This window comes from Leuciscus leuciscus, assembly GCF_965113295.1.
Source record: "Leuciscus leuciscus genome assembly, chromosome: 5".
NCBI lineage: Eukaryota > Metazoa > Chordata > Actinopteri > Cypriniformes > Leuciscidae > Leuciscus > Leuciscus leuciscus.
The window spans coordinates 1,279,685-1,304,837 of NC_138729.1; the positions used below are offsets into that span (position 1 = coordinate 1,279,685).

The 25,153-nt window shown below is 40.7% G+C and overlaps 1 protein-coding gene across 4 annotated transcripts in view; it reads right to left on the reverse strand.

Moving 5' to 3' along the window:
- The window catches only part of nup214 (nucleoporin 214), an 82,823-nt gene that overhangs the window by 2,679 nt on the left and 54,991 nt on the right, over positions 1-25,153 (reverse strand). For 2 of the 4 annotated variants that reach the window (XM_082170496.1, XM_082170495.1), the window contains exons 25-33: positions 23,269-23,335; positions 23,099-23,153; positions 22,208-22,286; positions 21,541-21,593; positions 17,963-19,462; positions 16,639-16,700; positions 15,671-15,830; positions 11,172-11,324; positions 2,477-2,648 (exon numbers count right to left, since the gene is read on the reverse strand). In XM_082170496.1, the coding sequence (XP_082026622.1) occupies positions 2,477-2,648; positions 11,172-11,324; positions 15,671-15,830; positions 16,639-16,700; positions 17,963-19,462; positions 21,541-21,593; positions 22,208-22,286; positions 23,099-23,153; positions 23,269-23,335 (2,301 nt within the window). Of the gene's footprint in view, positions 1-2,476; positions 2,649-11,171; positions 11,325-15,670; positions 15,831-16,638; positions 16,701-17,962; positions 19,463-21,540; positions 21,594-22,207; positions 22,287-23,098; positions 23,166-23,268; positions 23,336-25,153 lie in introns of all 4 variants that reach the window. The other 2 variants (XM_082170494.1, XM_082170493.1) reach the window with 1 other exon arrangement.

The window sequence follows — 25,153 nt, forward strand, 5'->3', positions numbered from 1 at the left end:
TTTACTAGAAGCTTTTATTAGTTAGAGCTTTATTCTCTTTATTGCATGTTTTTTCATGTCTTGTATCTTGTTCTTCACTTCATTTACATCCTGATCATTAGTTTTGTGGCTCGCGACTGTTTACTTCCCATCACATGAAGGCTGTTGTAGTTTTTCAAGCACTATTGAAGATGTGTGTCTTTTGTTTGATTCTGCTCACGGCAGACGCTGCGATCGCCCGGTTTGATGATCAATATCTCATGAATTATTCCTCTAGATTACACTTCCCTCAACGCCTCGTCTCTCTCCTCACATCATCACATCATCACTCGTGTCTCTCCGGCTCATTGATTTTCACGGAGATGCTTCACAATGTATTTTCTGATTTTTTTCCCCTCCACTTTTAATTTAACATTAATCTAACTTTACTGTGGTAATGCTTGTTAAGTAGAGAAACTTTCTTACAAAAAAAAAATCTGTAAATGTTGGAAAGGTTCAGTTATCAGTTCAGAGTATCACATTTAAGACTCAGACTTTGCACAAATTAAATGAACACCATGTGTATATCTGTACACAACAAACCCATTCAATTTCAAAATAAACCATGCATTTCAGATCCTTTTATTGGACTGCAAGATTAATCGGAATAAACCCTGAATCATGATGTGGCTTTAGTGCGATTATCAAATGGTAAAGGCTGTGACTGACTTTAATAAACGTGTGTTTCAGAGTGAAGCGCGGCACTGTGTTCATTTACACGTTACATTTTTGTGTTTTCAGCGTCTCAGAGCGACTCGATTCACAGTAAATGCAGCTCAACAAACTCCATCTGCATCTGATGAGAGTCATGCATTGGGAAACACAACATCTTCACTTACACTAATAATAGCAGCTTATAGAAGCGCGTATCAACAGAAGAGAAGCTTTAAATGCCAAAATACAAGCTTGAAATTATAATAATCAATCAATAATAAAACATTAGTATTCTAATTTTACAGTACTCGAAAAATATTTTATACTCTTATTTCACAGTGAAATATTACAATAGCAATATTTCTCCTTTTAGTTTTTTTTAGGAATAATATTAATAAATGACTTTTGAATTATTATAGTCATATTGATACTCAAATGTTTTATTCATTATATACTTATGCTCTGAAATTGGTTTATGTACTAATATATAAACAAACAAATTAAAGGTTGACTGATATGGGATCTTTTCTGATAAATAACATGTTTATAGAAATAAAATAAAAAGATAATTTTGCCCGATTCTAGTAAAATCTTTATATATTGAATTTATAGTTCTCCGACGTGCGGCCCAGAGAGAAGCCACGAGAGTTTGTTGAATTAAATACCAGTTTATTGTGCCACCAAATTACCAATAACCAGAAAAAAATATTTTATGCATAAGGCAGGACTTTTAATTATAAACAAGCCCAAAATACATTGGGACTTTTATTTTGAAATGTATATGCCGGCTGCTCATTCAAACGGATATGGGCGATAAAATATGCACTCTTTACAATCATCTACAATATAATCCATGATTGATTTTGAGTCAATATGGAGTAAACGGTCAGTGTCAGTGCCTAGACATCCATCAAAACCACTCAATCCATCAGAAATACAATCTTCGCGTCGTCTACATGTAATCACACATTCATAACTGTGTTTAAAGCTGAGAAACGCAGACGTGTGCTGATCCCTGATGTGGGTCTGATCTCTAATCTTACACACACACACAGATAATCTCTGCATAACCTACATCCTCTGACACACAACACACACACACACACACACACACACACACACACACACACACACACACACACACACGATCCACTGTGGGATGAAAATTCACAATAATCCAACATTTAATTTCCTGGTCCAGTCAGAGTCACTCTGAGCCGCAGATGTTCAAACCGCTCGTACCGATCTGATCAATTCAAGATGAAAAATACACACATGTTCGACTGAAGTGAACAATAACAGGCAGTTCTGATCAGTCACTGTACTTTCACACTCATGAAGCTCCATATATCATGAGTAAAAGCTGAAGCGTTCATCAGAACTGAAGAGCACAGTGAGTGTGTGTGTGTGTGTGTGTGTGAGAGAGAGTGAGTGTGTGAGAGAGAGTGTGTGTGTGAGTGAGTGAGTGTGTGTGAGTGCGTGTGCGTGAGAGTGAGTGTGTGTGTGCGAGAGTGAGTGAGAGAGTGAGTATGAGTGAGTGAGTGTGTGTGAGAGTGAGGGTGAGTCAGTGAGTGAGTGAGTGAGAGAGAGAGAGAGAGAGAGTGTGTGTGAGTGAGTGTGTGTCAGTGATTGAGTGAGTGATTGAGTGTGTGTGAGAGTGAGTGTGTGAGAGTGAGTGAGTGAGTGATTGACTGAGTGAGTGAGTGTGTGAGAGAGTGAGTGAGTGAGTGAGTGTGAGTGAGTGAGTGTGTGAGTGTGTGTTCACATTAAACCACAGCATTACAGAGACAGTAAAGCTCCTCACCCGAATCCTCCGACATTAGAGGCGGTGGTTCCCTCTCCGAACACCTTCCCCCCTGAGGTTCCCATTGGTGCGCTGAAGGAGGGGGCGGAGCCAAATCCTGCCGACGCCCCAAACGCTGGAGATCCACCGAATGTAGGAGGACTGCCGAACACCGGTGCGCTCCCGAAACCAACTGCGCACACACACACACACACATATATATATATATATATATATATCAGCACAGGTTTCTTCAATCACTCCATCCAGTGGTATATTATTCCCAGATAACAGGCTCTGAGAACAGAAGCACAGGCTCATCCGGGTCACTGAAGTCAGCAGCGCTACACACTCGCTAGGAACGGGTTTTCTTCATGGAAGTTTTGCGTTTGGTGAGAAAATAAAATATTAAAACTCAGTCAAATCTATATTTTGTGTACAGTTATTTAATTATGCCATCCAGTATCGTGGACTCACTCTCTCGTTACATACAAACACAGCGGCGGCCATTTTGTGTCTATTGTTTTGTTCACTGTTGGATTATAAAATACAAACATCTACGATTTTAAAACAGTTTAATCTGAATCTATCGGAATTTAATACCGTATCTCTTAAACGTCCGTCTAGTGTAATCTCGCCGCTGAAACTGCTCTCTCTCCGCGAAGCTCTGCATTTAAAGAGCTGATAAAATATTTAAACTCAGATCAATATTTTGTGTCTAATTATTTACTTGTGTGGCAAGTATCCGTGTAATAAGTGGATAATGTACATCCAGCCGGTTGTTATCTCAGAATAAACCCCTTCAGGGGTGTGTGTGAGATCTCGAAATAACCGGCTGGATGTACATTATCTCTTACACATCAGCACAGGTTTCTTCAGCTGCAGAGATCACACTCACTCACACACTCACACCACACACACACACACACACACACACACACACACACACACACACACACACACACACACACACACACACACACACACACACACACACACACACACACAGGTTTCTTCAGCTGCAGAGATCACACACACATCAGCACAGGTTTCTTCAGCTGCAGAGATCACACACACACACACACGTTTCTTCAGAGGTTTAGTGCTGGTTCAGGTAGTTGCTGCTACTGAAGCACAGATGTGTTGTTCAGGAAAGAGAGCGTTCTGAAATTACAGCCGAATGCGTGTGTGTGAATAATTCAGCGAGGCGTGTCATTGAATTACATTGTGGATCGCTGACATTAATGTACATGCTCACCGTGTTCAGAAAAGAGTCAAGCTGATTGTGTAAGACAAATGTGATAAAGAAATATAATAATAATAATAATAATAATAATAAAATAACAACATAAAAATACATATATTATCTTTTATTGTTTATTATTTTTATTAAATGGTTATTATTAATATATAAAAATACATATATTATCTTTTATTGTTTATTATTTTTATTAAATGGTTATTATTAATATATATATATATATATATATATATATATATATATATATATATAAATCATAACAAATAAATAAAATATAATCATATAAATATTAAAAAAAATTTAAAATTTATAATAACAATAAAAGCTAAAAATAACAACATACAAATAAAGTAAATATAATAATCATTTAATAAAAATAAAACAATAAAAGATAAGAAAATTAATACAAAGTATTAAGAAAAAAGAAAATAAAAAAATAATATGAATCATAATAAAAAATATATATAAATATAATAATAAAAAAAATAAAAAAATAATAATAAACAACAACAACAATAATAAAAGCTAAAAAATAACAACAAAAATAAAATATAATACAATAATAATATTAATAATTATATAGTATTATGTAAAATATATATAAAAAATGATTGTGAAAGAAAAACTGATCTTAATAATCAAAAACAGAGACAATAATAATTTGTTTACTGGGACTAGATATTTCAATCCCTAACGCTTCAACACAGCACTGGCCGTGAACAATTCAGCGCTACCAGTCTCCTTCGGTGGGGTACGACACATCATCAGGTGTGTACCGCAGTCTCCTTCAGTGGGGTACGACACATCATCAGGTGTGTACCGCAGTCTCCTTCAGTGGGGTACGACACATCATCAGGTGTGTACCGCAGTCTCCTTCGGTGGGGTACGACACATCATCAGGTGTGTACCGCAGTCTACTTCAGTGGGGTACAACACATCATCAGGGGTGTACCGCAGTCTCCTTCGGTGGGGTACGACACATCAGGTGTGTACCGCAGTCTCCTTCAGTGGGGTACGACACATCATCAGGGGTGTACCGCAGTCTCCTTCAGTGGGGTACGACACATCATCAGGGGTGTACCGCAGTCTCCTTCGGTGGGGTACGACACATCATCGGGTGTGTACCGCAGTCTCCTTCAGTGGGGTACAAAACATCATCAGGGGTGTACCGCAGTCTCCTTCAGTGGGGTACAACACATCATCAGGTGTGTACCGCAGTCTCCTTCGGTGGGGTACGACACATCATCAGGTGTGTACCGCAGTCTCCTTCAGTGGGGTACGACACATCATCAGGGGTGTACCGCAGTCTCCTTCAGTGGGGTACAACACATCATCAGGTGTGTACCGCAGTCTCCTTCGGTGGGGTACGACACATCATCAGGGGTGTACCGCAGTCTCCTTCAGTGGGGTACGACACATCATCAGGGGTGTACCGCAGTCTCCTTCGGTGGGGTACGACACATCATCGGGTGTGTACCGCAGTCTCCTTCGGTGGGGTACGACACATCATCAGGGGTGTACCGCAGTCTCCTTCGGTGGGGTACGACACATCATCAGGGGTGTACCGCAGTCTCCTTCGGTGGGGTACGACACATCATCAGGGGTGTACCGCAGTCTCCTTCGGTGGGGTACGACACATCATCAGGGGTGTACCGCAGTCTCCTTCGATGGGGTACGACACATCATCAGGTGTGTACCACAGTCTCCTTCAGTGGGGTACGACACATCATCAGGGGTGTACCGCAGCCTCCTTCGGTGGGTCTGCACTAATACAACACATCATCAGGTGTGTAACACAGTCTCCTTCGGTGGGGTGCGACACATCATCAGGGGTGTACCGCAGTCTCCTTCGGTGGGGTACGACACATCATCAGGGGTGTACCGCAGTCTCCTTCGGTGGGGTACGACATCATCAGGGGTGTACCGCAGTCTTCTTCAGTGGGGTACGACACATCATCAGGGGTGTACCGCAGTCTCCTTCGGTGGGGTACGACACATCATCAGGGGTGTACCGCAGTCTCATTCGGTGGGGTACGATACATTGTCAGGTGTGTACCGCAGTCTCCTTCGGTTGGGTACGACACATCGTCAGGGGTGTACCGCAGTCTCCTTCGGTGGGGTACGACACATCGTCAGGGGTGTACCGCAGTCTCCTTCGGTGGGGTACGACACATCGTCAGGGGTGTACCGCAGTCTCCTTCAGTGGGGTACGACACATCATCAGGGGTGTACTGCAGTCTCCTTCGGTGGGGTACGACACATCGTCAGGGGTGTACCGCAGTCTCCTTCAGTGGGGTACGACACATCGTCAGGGGTGTACCGCAGTCTCCTTCGGTGGGGTACGACACATCATCAGGGGTGTACCGCAGTCTCCTTCAGTGGGGTACGACACATCATCAGGGGTGTACCGCAGTCTCCTTCGGTGGGGTACGACACATCATCAGGTGTGTACCACAGTCTCCTTCAGTGGGGTACGACACATCATCAGGGGTGTACCGCAGCCTCCTTCGGTGGGTCTGCACCAATACAACACATCATCAGGTGTGTAACACAGTCTCCTTCGGTGGGGTACGACACATCATCAGGGGTGTACCGCAGTCTCCTTCGGTGGGGTACGACATCATCAGGGGTGTACCGCAGTCTTCTTCAGTGGGGTACGACACATCATCAGGGGTGTACCGCAGTCTCCTTCGGTGGGGTATGACACATCATCAGGGGTGTACCGCAGTCTCATTCGGTGGGGGTACGATACATTGTCAGGTGTGTACCACAGTCTCCTTCGGTGGGGTACGACACATCGTCAGGGGTGTACCGCAGTCTCCTTCGGTGGGGTACGACACATCGTCAGGGGTGTACCGCAGTCTCCTTCAGTGGGGTACGACACATCATCGGGGTGTACCGCAGTCTCCTTCGGGGGGGGTACGACACATCGTCAGGGGTGTACCGCAGTCTCCTTCAGTGGGGTACGACACATCGTCAGGGTTGTACCGCAGTCTCCTTCGGTGGGGTACGACACATCATCAGGGTTGTACCGCAGTCTCCTTCGGTGGGGTACGACACATCATCAGGGGTGTACCACAGCCTCCTTCAGTGGGCTACGACACATCATCAGGGGTGTACCGCAGCCTCCTTCGGTGGGTCTGCACCAATACAACACATCATCAGGTGTGTAACACAGTCTCCTTCGGTGGGGTACGACACATCATCAGGGGTGTACCGCAGTCTCCTTCGGTGGGGTACGACACATCATCAGGTGTGTACCGCAGTCTCCTTCGGTGGGGTACGACACATCATCAGGTGTGTACCGCAGTCTCCTTCGGTGGGGTACGACACATCATCAGGGGTGTACCGCAGCCTCCTTCGGTGGGTCTGCACCAATACAACACATCATCAGGTGTGTAACACAGTCTCCTTCGGTGGGGTACGACACATCATCAGGGGTGTACCGCAGTCTCCTTCGGTGGGGTACGACACATCATCAGGGGTGTACCGCAGTCTCCTTCGGTGGGGTACGACACATCATCAGGTGTTTACCGCAGTCTCCTTCGGTGGGGTACGACACATCATCAGGTGTGTACCGCAGTCTCCTTCGGTGGGGTACGACACATTATCAGGGGTGTACCACAGTCTCCTTCAGTGGGGTACGACACATGGAGTGACACCCGTGAATGTCACTCACAAATATTACTAGGCAACCAATAGGCGAACTCACTTGTTCACTTGTGAGTGACAAAGTCGCTTGTAATGTGAACGCACCTTGAGGAAAGATTTGTATCTGGTTGAGTTTTGCTTGGGGTCCCTGATACCCTGTGGTGCCACTGGGCTTCACTCGACTGATTTGCTTTACCTCTATGAAAGTAGTGGTCAGATTCAGATTAATTTTTTATTGTCCCCAAAAGAAGAAATTTGTTTTCACAAACTGTACCAGGGGAAGCATGTATAATATTTACATACTGCACAAAATACACACATTGTACACATAAATATACAGTTTTAATCGAAATTATTCAACCCTCATTGCAAATCAGGTGTATTGGCAAAATGTACAGACTTTCAGCTGTTTGCAATGAACAAATCAAACAAAAGTAATTGAAATAGCTCAACACAACAAAAGTTTCAAGTGGTTTCCCCAAATTCAACTGAAAATAAAACTTTTAATGACTTCTGCAGTCTCAAAATTAGTCAACCCCCTGAATAGAATCCCTAACAACAGCACAAATCTGCAGAACAGGTGTTGTCTCACTAATCAAGGGCTTCATTAGTAGCACCAGGTGTGCTTGAGCTAGAACACATGAAATATCTGAACTGGCGAGGTATGACTGCATGTTAGAAATAAGTCAAAAGAATGGTCCAAAAAGTTAAGAGAAGATATCATCGCCCTTCACAAAAAAGGAACAGGATTCAAAAATAAAGATAGAGAAGGAACTAAATGTTCCTAAAGACACCGTTGGAAGCATAGTTTGTTAAAGGAACAGTGGTTACACTACCTGGACGGGCACAAAAAGGCAGATATCAACGGCTGAAACCAGATTTCTGAAGGCGGGATCATAAAAACCCTTGAGTGACTGCAAAAGACCCGCAGCAAGACTTGATGGCAACAGGCACTGAGGTTTCAGCTTGAACAGTAAAGGTCTGAGTTAGAAATTTTCACCAGCGTTTTTTTGTATTCGTCATTCGGTGGCTCTGAATTGTTAAAGCAGTATTCAAAATGCTTGCTATGGATGAAAAGATACGTAGTAAGCATTTTGAATGGTGACTGTTTTGACAATTCAGAGCCTCCGAATCACGAATACGAAAAAACGCATTAGAAAATTTCGTACTCTGTGCGCAAAGACCTTAAGACTCTTACTTAAAGGGCCGAAAAGTTCCAGTTTTGTTTCATCGCTCCACAGAACTGAATCTCAAAACTTCTGTGGCTTTATATGATTTTGAGCACTTTTCTTGTGCTTTTGGGTCAGTAGTGGTGTAGTCTTGGAGTTCTGGCATGCGTTTAGTACGAGCCTTACTGTTCAAGATGAAACCTCAGTGCCTGTTGCCATCATTGCCAATCAGGAAATCCTAGGAGAAAACATCATGCCGTCAGTGAGGAAGATAAAGCTTGGGCGCCACTGGACCTTCCAAAAGGACAATGATCCCAAGCATACCTCAAATCCCCCCAAGGCTTGGTTGCAGAAGAAGTCCTTGAAGATTCTACAGTGGCCATCACAGTCACCTGACTTGAACCCCATAGAAAATCTCTGGTAGGATTTGAAGGCGGTGGTTGCAGCAGCAAACTCAAGAATATTCCTGAACTGGAGGCCATTGCTCATGAGGAACGGGCTCAGATTCCTCAGAAACGCAGCCAGAAGCTGGTTATACATCTCGTTTCAGCAGCTCATAACAGCAAAAGGCTGTTCTACTCAGTACTAAAGATGCTTGCCATGAAGGGGGTGAATAATTTTGAGACTGCAGAATGCATTAAAACGTGCATTTTCAGTTGAATTTGGGGAAACCGCTTGTTGTGTTGAGCTATTTCAATTACTTTTGTTTGATTTGATCATTGCAAAAAGCGTAAAGTCTGTTAATTTTGCCAATAAAACTTTTTTTGCAATGGGGGTTGAATAATTTTGATTGCAACTGTACATATTACACAAAAATGGCAACAGCAACAAAACAGTATTAATGCAATGTGTGGCCCCTCGCTAAATATTTCCCAGGCATTTCATCATGCCCTGGTGGACCCTTAGACCATGGTATGATGTTATCTTGCTCCAGCCACAGATACAGCATTGAAGACTGAGTCCTGTTAGTAATATAATAATAATCATAAAAATTATAATAAATAAAATAAATAAAATAATACAAATATAATTATAATAAAAATATATCAAGAATGATAACGATAATAAAAGAAAAAAGACAAACAAAATAATAATAGAATATAAAATATATAAAATAAAATAATATTAATAATTAAAATAAAAAATAAAATATGATTAATACAACAATGTTGATAATCATATAATAATATAAATATAATATTAATAGAGGTGTAATGGTACACCGAAGTCAAGGTTCGGTACGTACCTCGGTTTTGGGGTCAAGGTTCAGGACAATTTTGGTACAATAGGAAAATGGTCACACTTTAGTTTAAGATCCAATTCTCACTTTTAACTAACTATTAACTAAGACTTTTGCCTCAAATCCCTAATTACTGCTTATTACTAGTTAGTTAGGTATTGAGTGGATTAAGGGATGTAGTATATGTTCATGTAGAATAAGGCATTAATATCTGCTTTATAAGCACTAATAAACCGCCAATTTACAAGTAATATGCATGCTAATAAGCAACTAGTTAAAAGTGAGAATTGGACCCTAAAATAAAGTGTTACTGGACAAAGGAACAACTCCACAATGTTAGGTTTCTTTTATTTTATTTTGAACAGACAGTAATGCAAATCAAAGTTTGTTCCACCTAGCGGCATTTAGTCCCCTAGTTGCTACAGTACAGCCTCCTTTAGTGTATTAAAGGTGACATATTATGCCCCTTTTCACAAGATGTAATATAAATCTATGGTGTCCTCAGAATGTGTCTGAAATTTCAGGTCAAAATCCCATATCATTTATTATAGATTGTCAAATTTGCCCCTTTTTGGGAGAGCAAAACAAATTTGCCCCTTAAAAAAATGTGTACCTTTAAATGCAAATGAGCTTAAGCTCCGCCTCCGTTCAGAAGAGGGCGGAGCCTTTACACGAGCTTCAGAAACTCCGGCAATAACAAAACAGGCCAATCTCACTCATCCAGAATCCCAGAATAACCAGTAGCGAGTGCAGCCTTACGGAGAGACTCAGGAAGAGGTTCACTTACACTTGTAAACTGGGAATTTTCGGAGAGCTCCTACTTGTACTACATGCCGCTACAGATTCATTTAGGAGTTGATAGTTTTACCATATAAACGTATAATTCCGTGTATAAGGACGTGAACAGCTCAGAGTTGAACGTCACGTGTTATCTCGAAATTACAGTAATTATGACATGACGTGAACGCAGCATATATTCCTCATGTGGTGTGTGTGTGTCTGACCTGGATTGGTGACATTAATGTAAATGCTTGCCGTTTTCAGGAAAGAATTAAGCTGATTGTGAAAGTCAATTGTGACTAACTGATCTTCATTATCAAAAACAGAGTCAATAATAACACAAATAATAAATAAAACAATACAAATATAAATATAATAATAATAATAATAATAATAGCAGCTAAAAAAACAAAAACAAAAAATAAATATAATAAAATAAAATAATAAATCATATAATAATAATAAATAAATGACAGCAATAAAAGATAATAATAAAAAAATGAATAAAAATGAAAAATGTGTGTAATAATAATAACGTCACGTGTTGTCATGTTGAAACTACAGTAAGTATGACATGGCGTAAACATCATGATGTGGTGTGTGTGTGTCTCTGACCTGGTTTGGTGGGTGTACTGAAGGAGCCGAAGCCCTGAGCCGCCACAGATCCGGCTCCGGTACTGAAGGACCCGCTGGGCTTCTGTTCCCCGAACGAGCTGTTGGAGAAGCTGAAGGCCTTTGCTCCGCTGTTCCCAAACAGGTTAGCAGGACCTGAGAGAAAACCACACACACGACAGCTTCAGCACCAATGCAAACACACATCCAGCGTTCAGACACTATCATAACGGGCTTTCGCACCGGATAGTTCTAGGAACGAGCCACCAGGATGTTTCCCCGAGGACTAATGGTCAGAGTCCTGCAACGGGTCGGGTACCCGCATAAAAGTGGCTAAAACGGGTGGATTGTGACATTCCTAAAATTCACGGGTGGGGACGCGGGCGGATAATGAACTCCTTGCGGGCGGGTAGGGGCTGAAAAATATGTGCAATATTTTGTATGTCTAAATTACCAGCATTACACATACGCAAATATGTGTTTTAGTCAGGCCATCCTTAAAAATATTATTGTTTGCCGTAACCCGATCGACCCTGTCAGTTTAGGACCGACCCAATTTAATTTTTTTCTCCCCTTTTAGTCCGACCAAGTTGCGACATTAAATTTCTCTGTACTGTAGGCTAATAGGCCTATGTGTTGTAGCCCAGTCATTAAAAAACGATTTAGTTTCATATTCATGTTTAAATAAAATAATATACTTTTATTTTAAATTTCATGTTGATTATATGAAAAGTGAAAAGCATGAATAAGATAAGATGATCCCGAATATCGTGAGACAAATGGAGTGGGCAGACATGATTTTGACCACTTCATTAAGTTTGTTAAGCCTTTCTTTAAAGTGAATTTCGTTTTGTATTAATTGTATCTTCATTTTAATCAATGTTTCATCTACCAAATTCATGGATTTAATAAATAAGTAAATATAGCAGGCAGGCAATATAATCAGGACACGGCCGGAGGCGCCCGCGCGTGAACTGATCGTCTCTTAAATGAATCGAAACTCATCGTATGAGCTACTTGCCTCACAGACCTGAGAAATAGAAAGCATGAAATGTGTACTTTTAAACAAAACAATTCAAAACGAATGAAAACAGACTGTTCTCTGCTTATAAACCGTATGAAATGTGCATTTCTCTCTGGCGCGTTCACTACTGCGAAGATCGCGAGTCAGCATCGTCATCTTTGACACAGAAAACACTTGCTTATTAATAAACAATTGAAATGTCTCATTGATATATTTGACAGGCCTATTAATAATCATTACTTTTCCCAGTTCTTTGTGACAGCTTTTAGGTGCGTTATTGGCAGCGCACCCTTATGTTACATGAACGCGTCACCTGTGTGGTTCATCGCGGGCACGGGTCGGGTAACGGGCCAAATATTAACGGGTCTGGGCGGGTGCGGATTTAATTTTGATATTATCACGGGTGACGGGTCGGATCTGGTGCTGGACTTTGCGGGTACGGGCGGGGGCGGGTCTCCAAAAATGGACCCGTGCAGGACTCTGCTAATGGTTCCCTTAGGAACGTTTCCTGGTTGCGTTCGCAGCGCCGGTAGGAACTCTGAAGTGACGTTTTCTTGCAACAAAATGAGATCTATGAAAAGTTTCAGTCTGGATTCAGACCGCATCATAGCACTGAAACTGCGCTCGTTAAAATCACAAATGATTTACTTTTAGCTTCTGACCAAGGCTGTATCTCAATACTAGTTTTACTTGATCTTAGTGCTGCGTTCGATACTATAGATCATACATTACTCTTAGATCGACTACAAAATTATACTGGTGTTCAAGGACAAGCACTAAGCTGGTTCAAATCATACCTATCTGACCGCTACCATTTTGTCTATTTAAATGGAGAAAAATCGATCATAACTCCAGTAAACTATGGAGTGCCGCAGGGATCTGTATTAGGCCCTCTGTTATTTTCAATATATATGATGCCACTTGGAAATATTATAAGGAAACATGGAATTAGTTTCCATTGTTATGCTGATGACACTCAAATATATATTTCATCACGGCCGGATGAAAACGCAAAATCTTCCAAATTGACAGTGTGTTAAAGATATAAAAGATTGGATGACCCGTAATTTTCTTTTATTAAATCCAGACAAGACAGAGGTAATACTTATCGGTTCAAAAAAACCGCCCACAAAACCTCGCACAATACAACTTTAACATCATAGGATGTCCTGTTACTTTATCCTCTACAGTAAAAGACCTGGGTGTTATACTCGATTGCAACCTGTCTTTTGAAAATCATATTTCATATGTTACAAAAACAGCCTTTTTCCACCTTAGAAACATTGCTAAGCTACGTAATATGCTATCAGTTTCTGATGCAGAAAAGTTAGTTCATGCATTCATGACCTCGAGACTGGATTACTGTAATGCTTTACTAGCTGGTTGTCCTGCATCCTCAATAAACAAGCTACAGTTAGTCCAAAATGCCGCCGCTAGAGTTCTTACTAGATCAAGAAAATATGATCATATAACACCGATTTTATCATCACTGCATTGGTTACCTATAAAGTTCCGTATTAATTATAAGGTATTGCTACTGACTTATAAAGCCCTAAACGGCTTAGCTCCAGTCTATTTAACGGATCTTTTATCACCCTATAATCCATCGCGCTCTTTAAGATCACTAAATTCAAGGCTTTTGGTCATACCTAGGATATCCAGAACCACCAAAGGAGGGAGAGCATTCTCACATTTGGCTCCAAAACTCTGGAATAGTCTTCCTGATACTGTTCGTTGCTCAGACTCGCTCTCCCAGTTTAAAACTAGATTAAAGTCGCATCTCTTCAGCCAGGCATTCATATAATCCTACAGTTCAAACTACAATCCGGCCTCTAGCTCATAAATGCCAGAGGAGAACTGGCCCCTGACTGAGCCTGGGTTCTCCCAAGGTTTTTTTTCTCCATTAGGTCACCTGATGGAGTTTTAGGACACCATTAGGTCACTTGATGAAGTTTTTCGGTTCCTTGCCACTGTTGCCTTTGGCTTGCTCAGTTGGGGATATTTTGGGGATATTTAATTTAATTTTATCAATCAATAAATTCCTCTTGAAACAAACTTTGTTGTATTATTTTAATTTAATACTGTGAAGCTGCTTTGATACAATATGTATTGTGAAAAGCGCTATACAAATAAACTTGACTTGACTTGACGTAAGACACGCTTGTTGTTGGGACTTTTATTTTGACGGCGCTGAGAACACAGTCCTCGTATTCTCCGTGTTCATTAGTGTACGATCTGTCTAACAGTCTAATGCGTTATTATATAGAACTGTTATACACTGACAGTGATGAAGAGTTATTAGCGTGTGTGTGTGTGTGTGATGTCCAGTGTTGCTGAGCAGAAACACATAATCATGTTTCTCTTGTTCTCCTCATAGTTGTGTTGGGTTTTCTCCTCAGTGTAAAGATAAAGGTTGAGAGGTTCATCAATCTCTGTTTTACATGTTCGTAGAGTTAGTTTCTGGAGTAAATATATAGGCTATAATCTGTGTGTTTACACAGCCTTTATTATAATGGCGTGTGCTGGTGTTTTGCGTGCGTTCGGCCAATCAGAGAACACTAACGTCACTGTAGTTCCTATAGCGCTGGTTTAGACCGACTCTGAAGGAGGAGAAAATTAGTTCCTAGAACTAAAATCGTTCCCAGTTCCTGCATTACGAACACGCTTAAATCCAGGAACTTCCGCCAATAGTTCTAGGAACTATGAGAACGTTCCTCCGGTGCGAAAGCCTCTATAATGCTAGTTTACTATAATCAGGGGTGCACATAAGTGGTGCGCACATAAGTAAAAAATAAAAAATGCACTGGGTAAATAAGTTCAGACCGCTCATTTGTGTACCAGTATGGCTGACAGCTGTTTTAGATCCACACTGTAATACTGTGTAAGATTTCCATTTGAACTGAATGCATAAATCTGCCGATTTCAGAGCAAAAGGTGAAACTGTGACATTCACCGACTCGCTTCACGCGCCAGTGCTAAAACCAGTGCTAAAACCAGTGCTAAAACCGGCACTAAAGTACTTGCGTCCTGGCAACCCGCCAAAATAAATGCTTATTGATTTTAGGTTTGAAAATTGTGGGAATTCTTTCAAAAAATTTTTTTGAATTTTTTAAAATGTAAATTAACATTGTATTTTTAAGTGTGCTATAAAATAACTGTATTTTAATTTAATAATAATAAAAAAAATATATATAATAGTATTATCACACTTTATTTACCATTTTGTTATAAAATGCAATAATATTATTATTAATTATTAGATTTTTATAGTTATATTTAATGGGTCACACTATGTGCAATGTGAGAACCAACCCCGATCTCCAGATGCTCTCATCAGAACCAGAGAATATGAATATATATATATATATATATGAATATATATATATATATATATATATATATATATATATATATATATATATATATATATATAAAACACACACTTATACTTATGTATATTGGAAGAGTGTATCAATACCTGTATTAATCTGCTGGCCGAATCCTCCTGCGGCCGGCGCTCCAAACGGGTTCTTGTTGGCGGCGTCTTCACTGGGTTTTCCTCCAAGACCACTGAAAAACCCTGATCCTGAGGAAGTGTTTCCAGCGCTCGAGCCGAACAGACCTGCACCGGTCTGAGCCTGATCACAAAATCACATCGCATACATACTTACTTTATATGCTTTCAAACACAAACAGCCAGGAATTATTATAGAGCGTATGCATGACACATCACTGTCAAATCAAGCAACCGTTATTTATACAGCGCTTTTTACAACACAGTGTTTCACAGCAGCTTTACAGAGATAACAGGAGAATAATGCAACAGAGTTTGTTTCCAGAAGAAAATATCATCACAGTCCAGCTTAAGTAAGTTCAGTGATGGTTCATTTCTGTTGTAAAAAAGTTATTAATTTAGTTCATTTATATATACAGCCGCTCTGGAGTAAACCGTGATGTCATCGTCCAGCTCAGTTCAGTTCTCATATAATGCGGTCAATGCAGGAGATCAATAATATTGATGAATATTAAATAAAATGTCCCCAACTAAGCAAGCCAAAAGCCAATGGCGACGGTGGCAAGGAACCAAAACTCCATCAGTGACAGAATGGAGAAAAAACCTTGTGACTGTTACACACACTACGAGTTGAGGGTTTTTAGACTTTCCATCCAGTGACTGTGGTAAAACCAGCCTCTTGTGGATTACTGCTGCATTTGAATGGTTTTTAACAGGTTTTTGGGTCTCACTGGCTGGCCATGATGGCAAACCAAGAGTAAAAACCTGAAATTTGCCTCTAAAAATGGAAATCTCATTGGGGTTACTCAAAGCAAAGTTTCAGAAGCCTCTCTGAAAGTTCAGCTCATGCTGATGACACTGCATCTGAGACTCGAACACATCCAGCCTGCTTCAGCAGGTAAAGAACTGAAGTGTGTGAGTAAGAGCTGTACCTGTCCGAAGACGCTGGGCTGCTGTCCGAACACAGACGAGCTGGAGGTGCTGCTGCCGAACCCTGATCAAAACACATCGAGAAATCAAACATACCGCCAAATGTGTGTTTATTCTTCAGCATGTGAGTCAATTAGTCTCAGATTATAAACAAATGCATGCACAATTATCACTGGACTTGATAAACGTTGCAAATGTATCAGAACTAAATCCGTTTCTGTGAAATTTGTCCAAATAGATCTGTTTGTGAATACTAATGCTTATCGAATACTACATACTATCTACATTTTGAAATCATTGCATATTTATTTTCAGCAAAATATACTTGATATGGACTGCTATTGAGACACATATTTTGGTCATATTTTGGAATTGGAATCGTTAAAATTCAAACGATCCCCAACCCTAGTCTTTACTGAGTTGATCCACTTTAATTCATTTGTATTTTGAGATTGGATTGCCTGACTGAACCTTGGCTTTTAACGCTCCCTCTGTCCGTCTGACTGAGTAATGCACAGGCTGGGAAAATGGCAAGCGTCAATAATTCACATCAGAACATAATATGCAGTCTAAGGTAAACCATACCATTACATTTGCATAATTTCAGTCAGCACATTCTTTAGAGTTTAATGTGGCCCTAAACACGCAGAGCATAAACAGGTGTGGATATGGGGGTCAGGGGTCAGTGACTCAGCTGTTTATAAGGTGGAAGTCACAGGAACTCATAGGAATGGGAGAAATCCTGCCCTGAAGACACACCCGAGACTGATGCACATTCCCCTGATGACCCATAACTACTCTTCATGCTCACGACACACCACAACACTCAATGAGCCCTGCTAACACACACATTAGAAGTCAACAGTCTAACGTATCTCCAGCGCTATCATTGCTTTCTGTCTTATAAAGTACGGTATGAGAAAACGCGTCAGTGCAGTTCAAAACGCAAACAATTTCAGACATTTTTGTGACTCGGTTTGACCGATTAGTAGTCAAACGTTTGCCTGTGGTTTAAAAACACCATAGAAAACAACTAGCCTCACTAATATAGATGTCACTTTAAGAGCTGCACGGATCCAATATACTGATACACACGCAGCACAGAAAACAGCGCGCGAGTCGTCTCAGGCTTGAATCGTTTAGTCATATTGAAATGCACACAAAGGAAATCAATAAGAGGAATCGAAATAAATTTTTTATAACAAGTATCCGATTCCTGACCAAGTGTTTTCGATTCCCAACTCTACATCCTACTCTATCTTGTCGGAATAAACTACCCTGTGATTTGTTTAAACAGATTGTCCAGTGTGTTTTGTAAAAACCCACCTGATGGTTGTCCAAAGCCGAACCCAGAGGACGCCGTGGTGGTGTTGCTCCCGAACATGGACCCCTGGCCAAAGCCTGTGCTGGGCTGTCCGAAACCAGGAGTGCTGCTTTGGGAGAAGAGTCCAGTTCCAGTTCCAGTGCCGGCTGCGGAGCCGGTGCCAGTGCTGGCTGCGAAGGAGAAGGAACTAGCACTGTTAGCGCTAGCGGCTCCAAATAACCCTGCTCCTCCGCCGGTGGCCGTCGACGTGGTGGAGGTCGTAGCCGGCGACCCAAACCCAGAGCTCGCGCTAAACGCCGCCTGACCAAAACTGAAGTTGCTAGCAGAGCCGGAGGAAGCAGGCTGGCCGAAACCAGCAGGACTCTGTCCGAACGCAAGTTTGCCAAAGCCAGAGGTCGGATTGGTGCCAAACGCGGTGGATCCGAACGCTGTACTCGGAGCGGCGGGAGATTGTCCGAAAGTAGGAGCTGCGCTAGTGGTGATGGCTGTGGATGGGGTGGATGAGGCAGAAGTAGTGGCGACTGTGGAGAAACTCACAGTTTGAGCGTCAGTGCCAAAGATTGAGCCTGGTTTGTCAGAGGTTGAAGTTGCTGGAGTCTCTTGAGGAGCAGGAGTGGCTGTAGAAGAGCTGCTAATAGTCTCAAGAGCGGGATTAGCGACCGGTTCTGCTAAAGGAGGCTCGGATACAGCCGTCGGCGTGTCGGATGGTGGAGTAACTGATGGAGGAGTAACTGATGGAGGAGGTGCGGGCGAGGCCTCCACAGCTGGAGGAGTTGGAGGCTTGATGGAAGTTGCTGTAATGGTTTCTGTAATGATGGGAGCCGCGGCTTCAGTGTCCGATACGACTGGCGCACTTAAAGTTAGCGGTTTAGGACTGGGAGGTTCTTTAGCTTCTTCTTTAGCCAACTCGGGTGAAGTCGTCGTCGTTGGGAGGGGGTTTGTTGGAAGAGTCGTCTCTTGTAGAGGTGCGCGGAGAAGGCTGCCGAAAGATGTGGCGTCCGGTGAGAACGCCGTCGAGGGAATCGTAAAAGTTGGTTTTACTGAGGGAGCCGCTCCTTCTTGTGGTTTAGCGGCGGGTGTAGGCGTGCCGAGAGCTTGTGGCGTAATAGTTTTTGTAGCTTCTGTTGTGGCGCTTTCTAATTCTGCTGTTGTACTTCCAGTTTCTGCAGGCTTGATTTGCGCGGAGTTGAATGTGAATCCTGTGGATCCGTTGCCAGGTGGTCCAAAGGTGAAACCTAGTGCGGGTTTGGAGGCATCCTTGAGCTCTTCACTTTGGCCGACTCTTAAGCCGGAGAAGCAGCCGAGAGTTTCTCCTTGGGCTTTGGGAGCGTGAGGGAGTTTAGGAGTCTCTGGAGGCGGGGTAGAAGAGCTCACGCTCGGGGCGGGAGAAGACAGTTTTGGGGTGAAGGAGAAAGGCTCCTCGGATCCACCGGCGCCAAACGGCATCTTTGATCCGGCACTGCTAGCGAAGGAGAACTTGCCTGGCGGGCCAGAACTCTTCGCTGTTTGTAGGATTAGAAGAAAAAGAAAAGAAAGAAATTTACTAAGACGGCATTACTAACTGGCCATTGACAGAATCTGCAGAAAGTTAAAATCAATTTGATTTATAGTTGTTTTAGCTTATTTTCAATGCTTGATTTGTCCATTTTAAAGTCCCCCTGTCGTGAAAATCAATCTTTTAAATTTTGCTTATATGTATACAGTACAGGCCAAAAGTTTGGACACATTACTATTTTTAATGTTTTTGAAAGAAGTTTCTTCTGCTCATCAAGCCTGCATTTATTTGATCAAAGATACAGAAAAAATTATGTAATATTGTGATATATTATTACAAATTAAAAAAATTGGTTTTCAATTTATTATACTTTAAATAATCATTTATTTCTGTGATGCAAAGCTGAATTTTAAGGATCATTACTCCAGTCTATCACATGATCCTTTAGAAATCATTCTAATATGATGATTCATTATCAAAGTTGGAAACAGTTCTGCTGCTTAATATTTTTTCATAACCTGTGATACTTTTTTAGGATACTTTGATGAATAAAAAGTTAAAAAAAAATTAAAAAAAGAAGCAAATGTTTTAAAAATAGAAATCTTTTGTAACAACATACATACACTACTGGTCAGTCATTTCTTTATTTTTTTTAAATAAATCAATACTTTTATTCAGCAAGGATGTGTTAAATTGATAAAAAGTGATAGTAAAGAAGATTTATATTATTAGAAAATATTTTTTTATTTTGAATAAATGCAGTTCTTTTTAACCTTTTATTCATCAAATATATTAGGCAGCAGAACTGTGTCCAACACTCATAATAAATCAGAATATTAGAATGACTTCTAAAGGATGTGATAGACTGGATGTCACATGTGACACTGAAGACTGGAGTAATGATGCTGAAAATTCAGCTTTGTATCACAGGAATAAATTATTTTTTAAAGTATATTAAAATAGAAAACTATTATTTCAAGTTGTAATAATATTTCACAATATTACTGTTTTTTTCTGTATTTTTTATCAAATAAACGCAGCCTTGATGAGCATTAGAGACTTCTTTCAAAAATATTAAACTTTTGTCCTGTACTGTATGTGGTGCTTTAAGACAAACCATGTGGAATTATACTTTATTAATACAGTTTATCTTGGATAAAACTAACTCTGCATCGCGAGTCATATTGTTTACAACAACAATTCATATCGTCGCATTTTTATATCGCGATATAACGATGTATTGTTACACCCCTAAGAGTGACGAAAACTATTTGTTATAGAATACACTCTTTTCACCTTGAGTTGGATATTTGAACGTTCATGTTTCCTTTCATTTATTTTCAAGATCTGAGATGAATTCTCTATTGTCGCTTTCAGAACAGCTATAAAGTATATGCTCAATATTCAAACTCACATTAATTATTTTAACATTAAAGTCCCCCTGTGGTGTAAATCCAGCTTTTAATGTAGTTTGTGTCTATGTGGAGTTTTTAATCTTTAAGACAAACCATGTGTAAATTCATAAGTCGACAGCATTGCTGAGTATTTCCTCCTTAAAACTGCAGTGAACCAAAGACAGTCTCAAACACACGCTTTGAAAACGCTGGTGTTTCTGACGTCACAAACTACCTTGTAACCAATCAGATCAACGTGTGATCGTCAACCAGTGGATCTCTGAGCTGAGTGAGTGAGTGGAGGCGGGGCTCATTTGCATATTCATAGAACATACAAAATGAGGCGAGGGTGTCGGGTTACATTCAAGATATTTTAAGACATGAAGACATTTTTTTTCAAGGAAAATATGTAATTTTGGTGATCAAAGATGAGTTTTAAGGGATGAAATGATTGACTACAGGGGGACTTTCATCTTGAAGCCATTTGGAAGATTGCTAAGGCCCCGGCTCTCTGGTTGAGAAACACTGATGTAAATTATGCTGCGATTTCTGCAGATTCATGCAGCACTGACTCCTGGCCACAGGAATGATACTGAAAATGTACATTTTCTGACAATTACAGTGATAAAGGAAATCTAAAGATCTAATGTTTGCATCTCTAAATGAGACGAGACACATATGGAGACGATACCTTGAGTGTTGTTGGCGTCCGGGGATTGAGATGTGAAACTGAACCCTGCTGACCTGTTAAACAGCAAAATATGAGTCTGATGTTTACATACAATCAAATATAAAGACATTAGACATGACATCAGAAGAGTTGCTGAAGAGACACTGAAATGTGGAGTCGCTTCAGTCAAGACTCAATCAATAGCAATCAGGAAGACTTACACTACCAGTCAAAAGTTTGGGATCAGTAAGATTTTTAATGTTTTTAAAAGAAGTCTCTTCTGCTCACCAAGGCTGCGTTTATTTGATAAAAAAAATTAAAAATAAACAGTAATAATCTGAAATATTATTCTAATGTAAATCATCTGTTTTCCATGTGAATATATAGTAAAGTGTAATTTATTCCTGTGATCAAAGCTGAATTTTCAGCATCATTACTCCAGTCTTCAGTGTCACATGATCCTTCACAAATCATTCTAATGTGATGATTTGATGCTATTATCAAAAATATATTAAAATAGCAAACAGTAATTTTAAATTGTAATAATATTTCACAATATTACATTTTATTTAATTTTTTTATTCAAATAAATGCAGCCTTGGTGAGCAGAAGAGACTTCTTATAAAAATCTTACCAATAGTAGTGTATATAGAGGTTGAGGTAGTTATAATTATGTTTAATAACTCACGGTGCAGAAAACGAGAAGCCCTTTGAGTTCTTCTCACTGACAGATGAAGAAGCTCCTGCTTCAGGTTTTGCTGCTCCTCCTGGACCAGACACACACACACACACAACCCAGCTCAATATTAAACACACACACTTTTATTCAGCAATTAAACCCTCATCCTTCCCTTGCGTTCTGTGACAAATCAGTCAAAATGACCCGAAGCCCTAAAATTATACTTTTTTTTGTGTCCACAAAGCTTCTTTTATTTCATTTTGATAGTTTTTCTAATTTTTAAAGCAATTTGTTTGGGAGATTTTTTGTTATTTTTTAATTTTATTTACCTTTAAATTACTAGATTTGATCAATACATAATAAATAAATAGTAATTTAGAAGCACATTCCTCACATTCTTTCAAATTAAATTCTAAATAACTCACAATTTCAGGCATAACCCTTTTAATTCAGCTCTAAATATCTTACATCGGGAGTCTTTGCAGACCTCTTGCAGAAAAATAATAATATATCATGATATTTCATAACTCTAGATGTCCTTATATGCAGCAAATGAGCTGTTCCGCGGGGTCCTAAAGCAGTTCACTTCAGTATGCATTCACATACACATGTAGACATTATAACATATTCTTTTGGTAAAGTTTTAGCACTTTTAGTTTGATATTTGAGCATTTTTAGGTTTTTCTATGTGAACTGAATCATTCCTCACATTCCATTCATTCCTAAGGGGTCAAATTGACCCGCCAGGGAAGGATTTGTTACTTTTTAAAATTTCAACCACAAAACTTGGTTTCGTTTGTATTCGTGGTTCAAGTGCGATAATTGTCCGTGTCAAAATGACCCGAGGGAAGGAGGAATGTTAAATTGAACACATCTGAGCGCACGGGAGCTCACACCTACCGAACACGAAGCTGGAAGATGTGGTCTGGGCCGGCGACTGGACCTTTAACGCAGCCTGAAAGGAACTCTGTGAGAGTGAGAACAGCGATACACCAAACGTCAGACATTACATGCTGGTCTTTTAAGAAGCAGTGTGATGTTTCCTGTAGTGTAGCTCATGCGAGACTCACTTTATTGGCCTCCACCGTAGCCAGAACCTGCTGAACCACCTGAGCCGCCGGTGCTGGAACAGACGCGCTACACACACAACACACACACACACACACACACACACACACACACACACACACACACACACACACACACACACACACACACACACACACACACACACACACACACACACACAAGGAACAATGATCATTAACACTCTTAGGAGAACACCTATCATCTGAGGGCCATGCATTGCCGAATTTAGTCATAAAAACTGAATTTAAAGCATAACTGACACTGAATTTGGCCCTTTTTGGATGAAGAAATCAAAAGTAGGGATGTACACTTAATCACATGGCAATATGGACTAATGATTGTGAATATTAAAACCTGAAGTCTCACTATATGAGCACATGATGACATGAACTTGATCTGAGAGTCACTTTAGCAGCATTTCACCATTTCATCTGAGAAAACTAATCACACACACACACACACACACCTTCACTTCAACTCACCAAAATAAAATTTTGGTTTAACTTGAAGAAATTATGACAGAAATACATTACAACTGAACAGCACAATTTACCTCTCAAATGAAAATGTAACAATTTATTTTATATTTTGGCAAACGAAATGCTGCAGATTCATGGTTCAAATTATAACAGAACACATTTTTACAAATGTTATTCTTAGTAATGGTAGTAGTAGTATTAATTTAATGTTTTTCTATTTTATTTTATGAGCTCAAATGACATGCTTTGATTATTAAAATGTAATTAAACTCTTAAAATGGAGCCCAGAAATACAGAAAACATAGAATTTGGGGGAAAAAAAACGATAAGAAAAGATAAAACCGATTTCACAGGGCCCTAAAAGTTTAGAATTATATTCTCTTGAATTGTGATATGGCCGACACATGACCAAAGAGACGACGTTCCGATGAACAAATAACAAAGAATAGGGAAAAGGAGAAAGAACGCGAACTCCGACTCGTTCATGACTGTTTCAGGAAGCACGGGAGGGAGGGGGAGGGGACGGGATGAGGAAGAGGAGGAGGAGGGAGGGGGAGGGGACGGGATGAGGAGGAGGAGGAGGAGGGAGGGGACGGGATGAGGAAGAGGAGGAGGAGGGAGGGGGAGGGGACGGGATGAGGAGGAGGAGGAGGAGGGAGGGGGAGGGGACGGGATGAGGAGGAGGAGGAGGAGGGAGGATCGAGCTAGCCTCCGTTTTGTTTGACAATACTTCGAACGTCAACAAGAAGTGACATCACCCAGCATCACTGAGAGCAGCTCTAACTACTGAAGAAATTAATATTGGGAAAAATAAAATGGATTTCATTTGCTCTAGGTCAAAGCGGACCCTTAGTGAACAGTGTGTGTGTGTGTGTGTGTGTGTGTGTGTGTGAGAGTGCGTGTGTGTGTTTGTATGTGTGTGAGTGAGTGTGTGTATGTGTATGTGTGTGTGAGGGTATGTGTGTGTGAGGGTGTGTGAGTGAGTGAGTGAGTGTGAGGGGGTGGGTGTGTGTGTGTGTGTTTGAGTGTGTGTTTGAAAAGCCCATATTTACAGATGGATGTCTCTGTGTTTAGGAATGCTGGGATACGTCTTAGAAACAGCCTGAATAAAAGTGCTCTGATGTTCTGTGTTCACGTCTGGAAGATCACGCTGAGTGTGTCCTGAGGGCAAATATATGCCACTGCTCGCTCACACACACACACACACACACACACACACAGGTCATGTGATGATGATGATGAAGAAGAGTAACTGGAGCAGAGGAAGAGGAGAGATGTGCTCTGATAAACACAGTGACATCATTACACTGGTCACCTGACCTCAGCACAGTGAACAAACCAAACACACACACTCTTCCTGCATCAGTATGAGAGATCAATACAGACA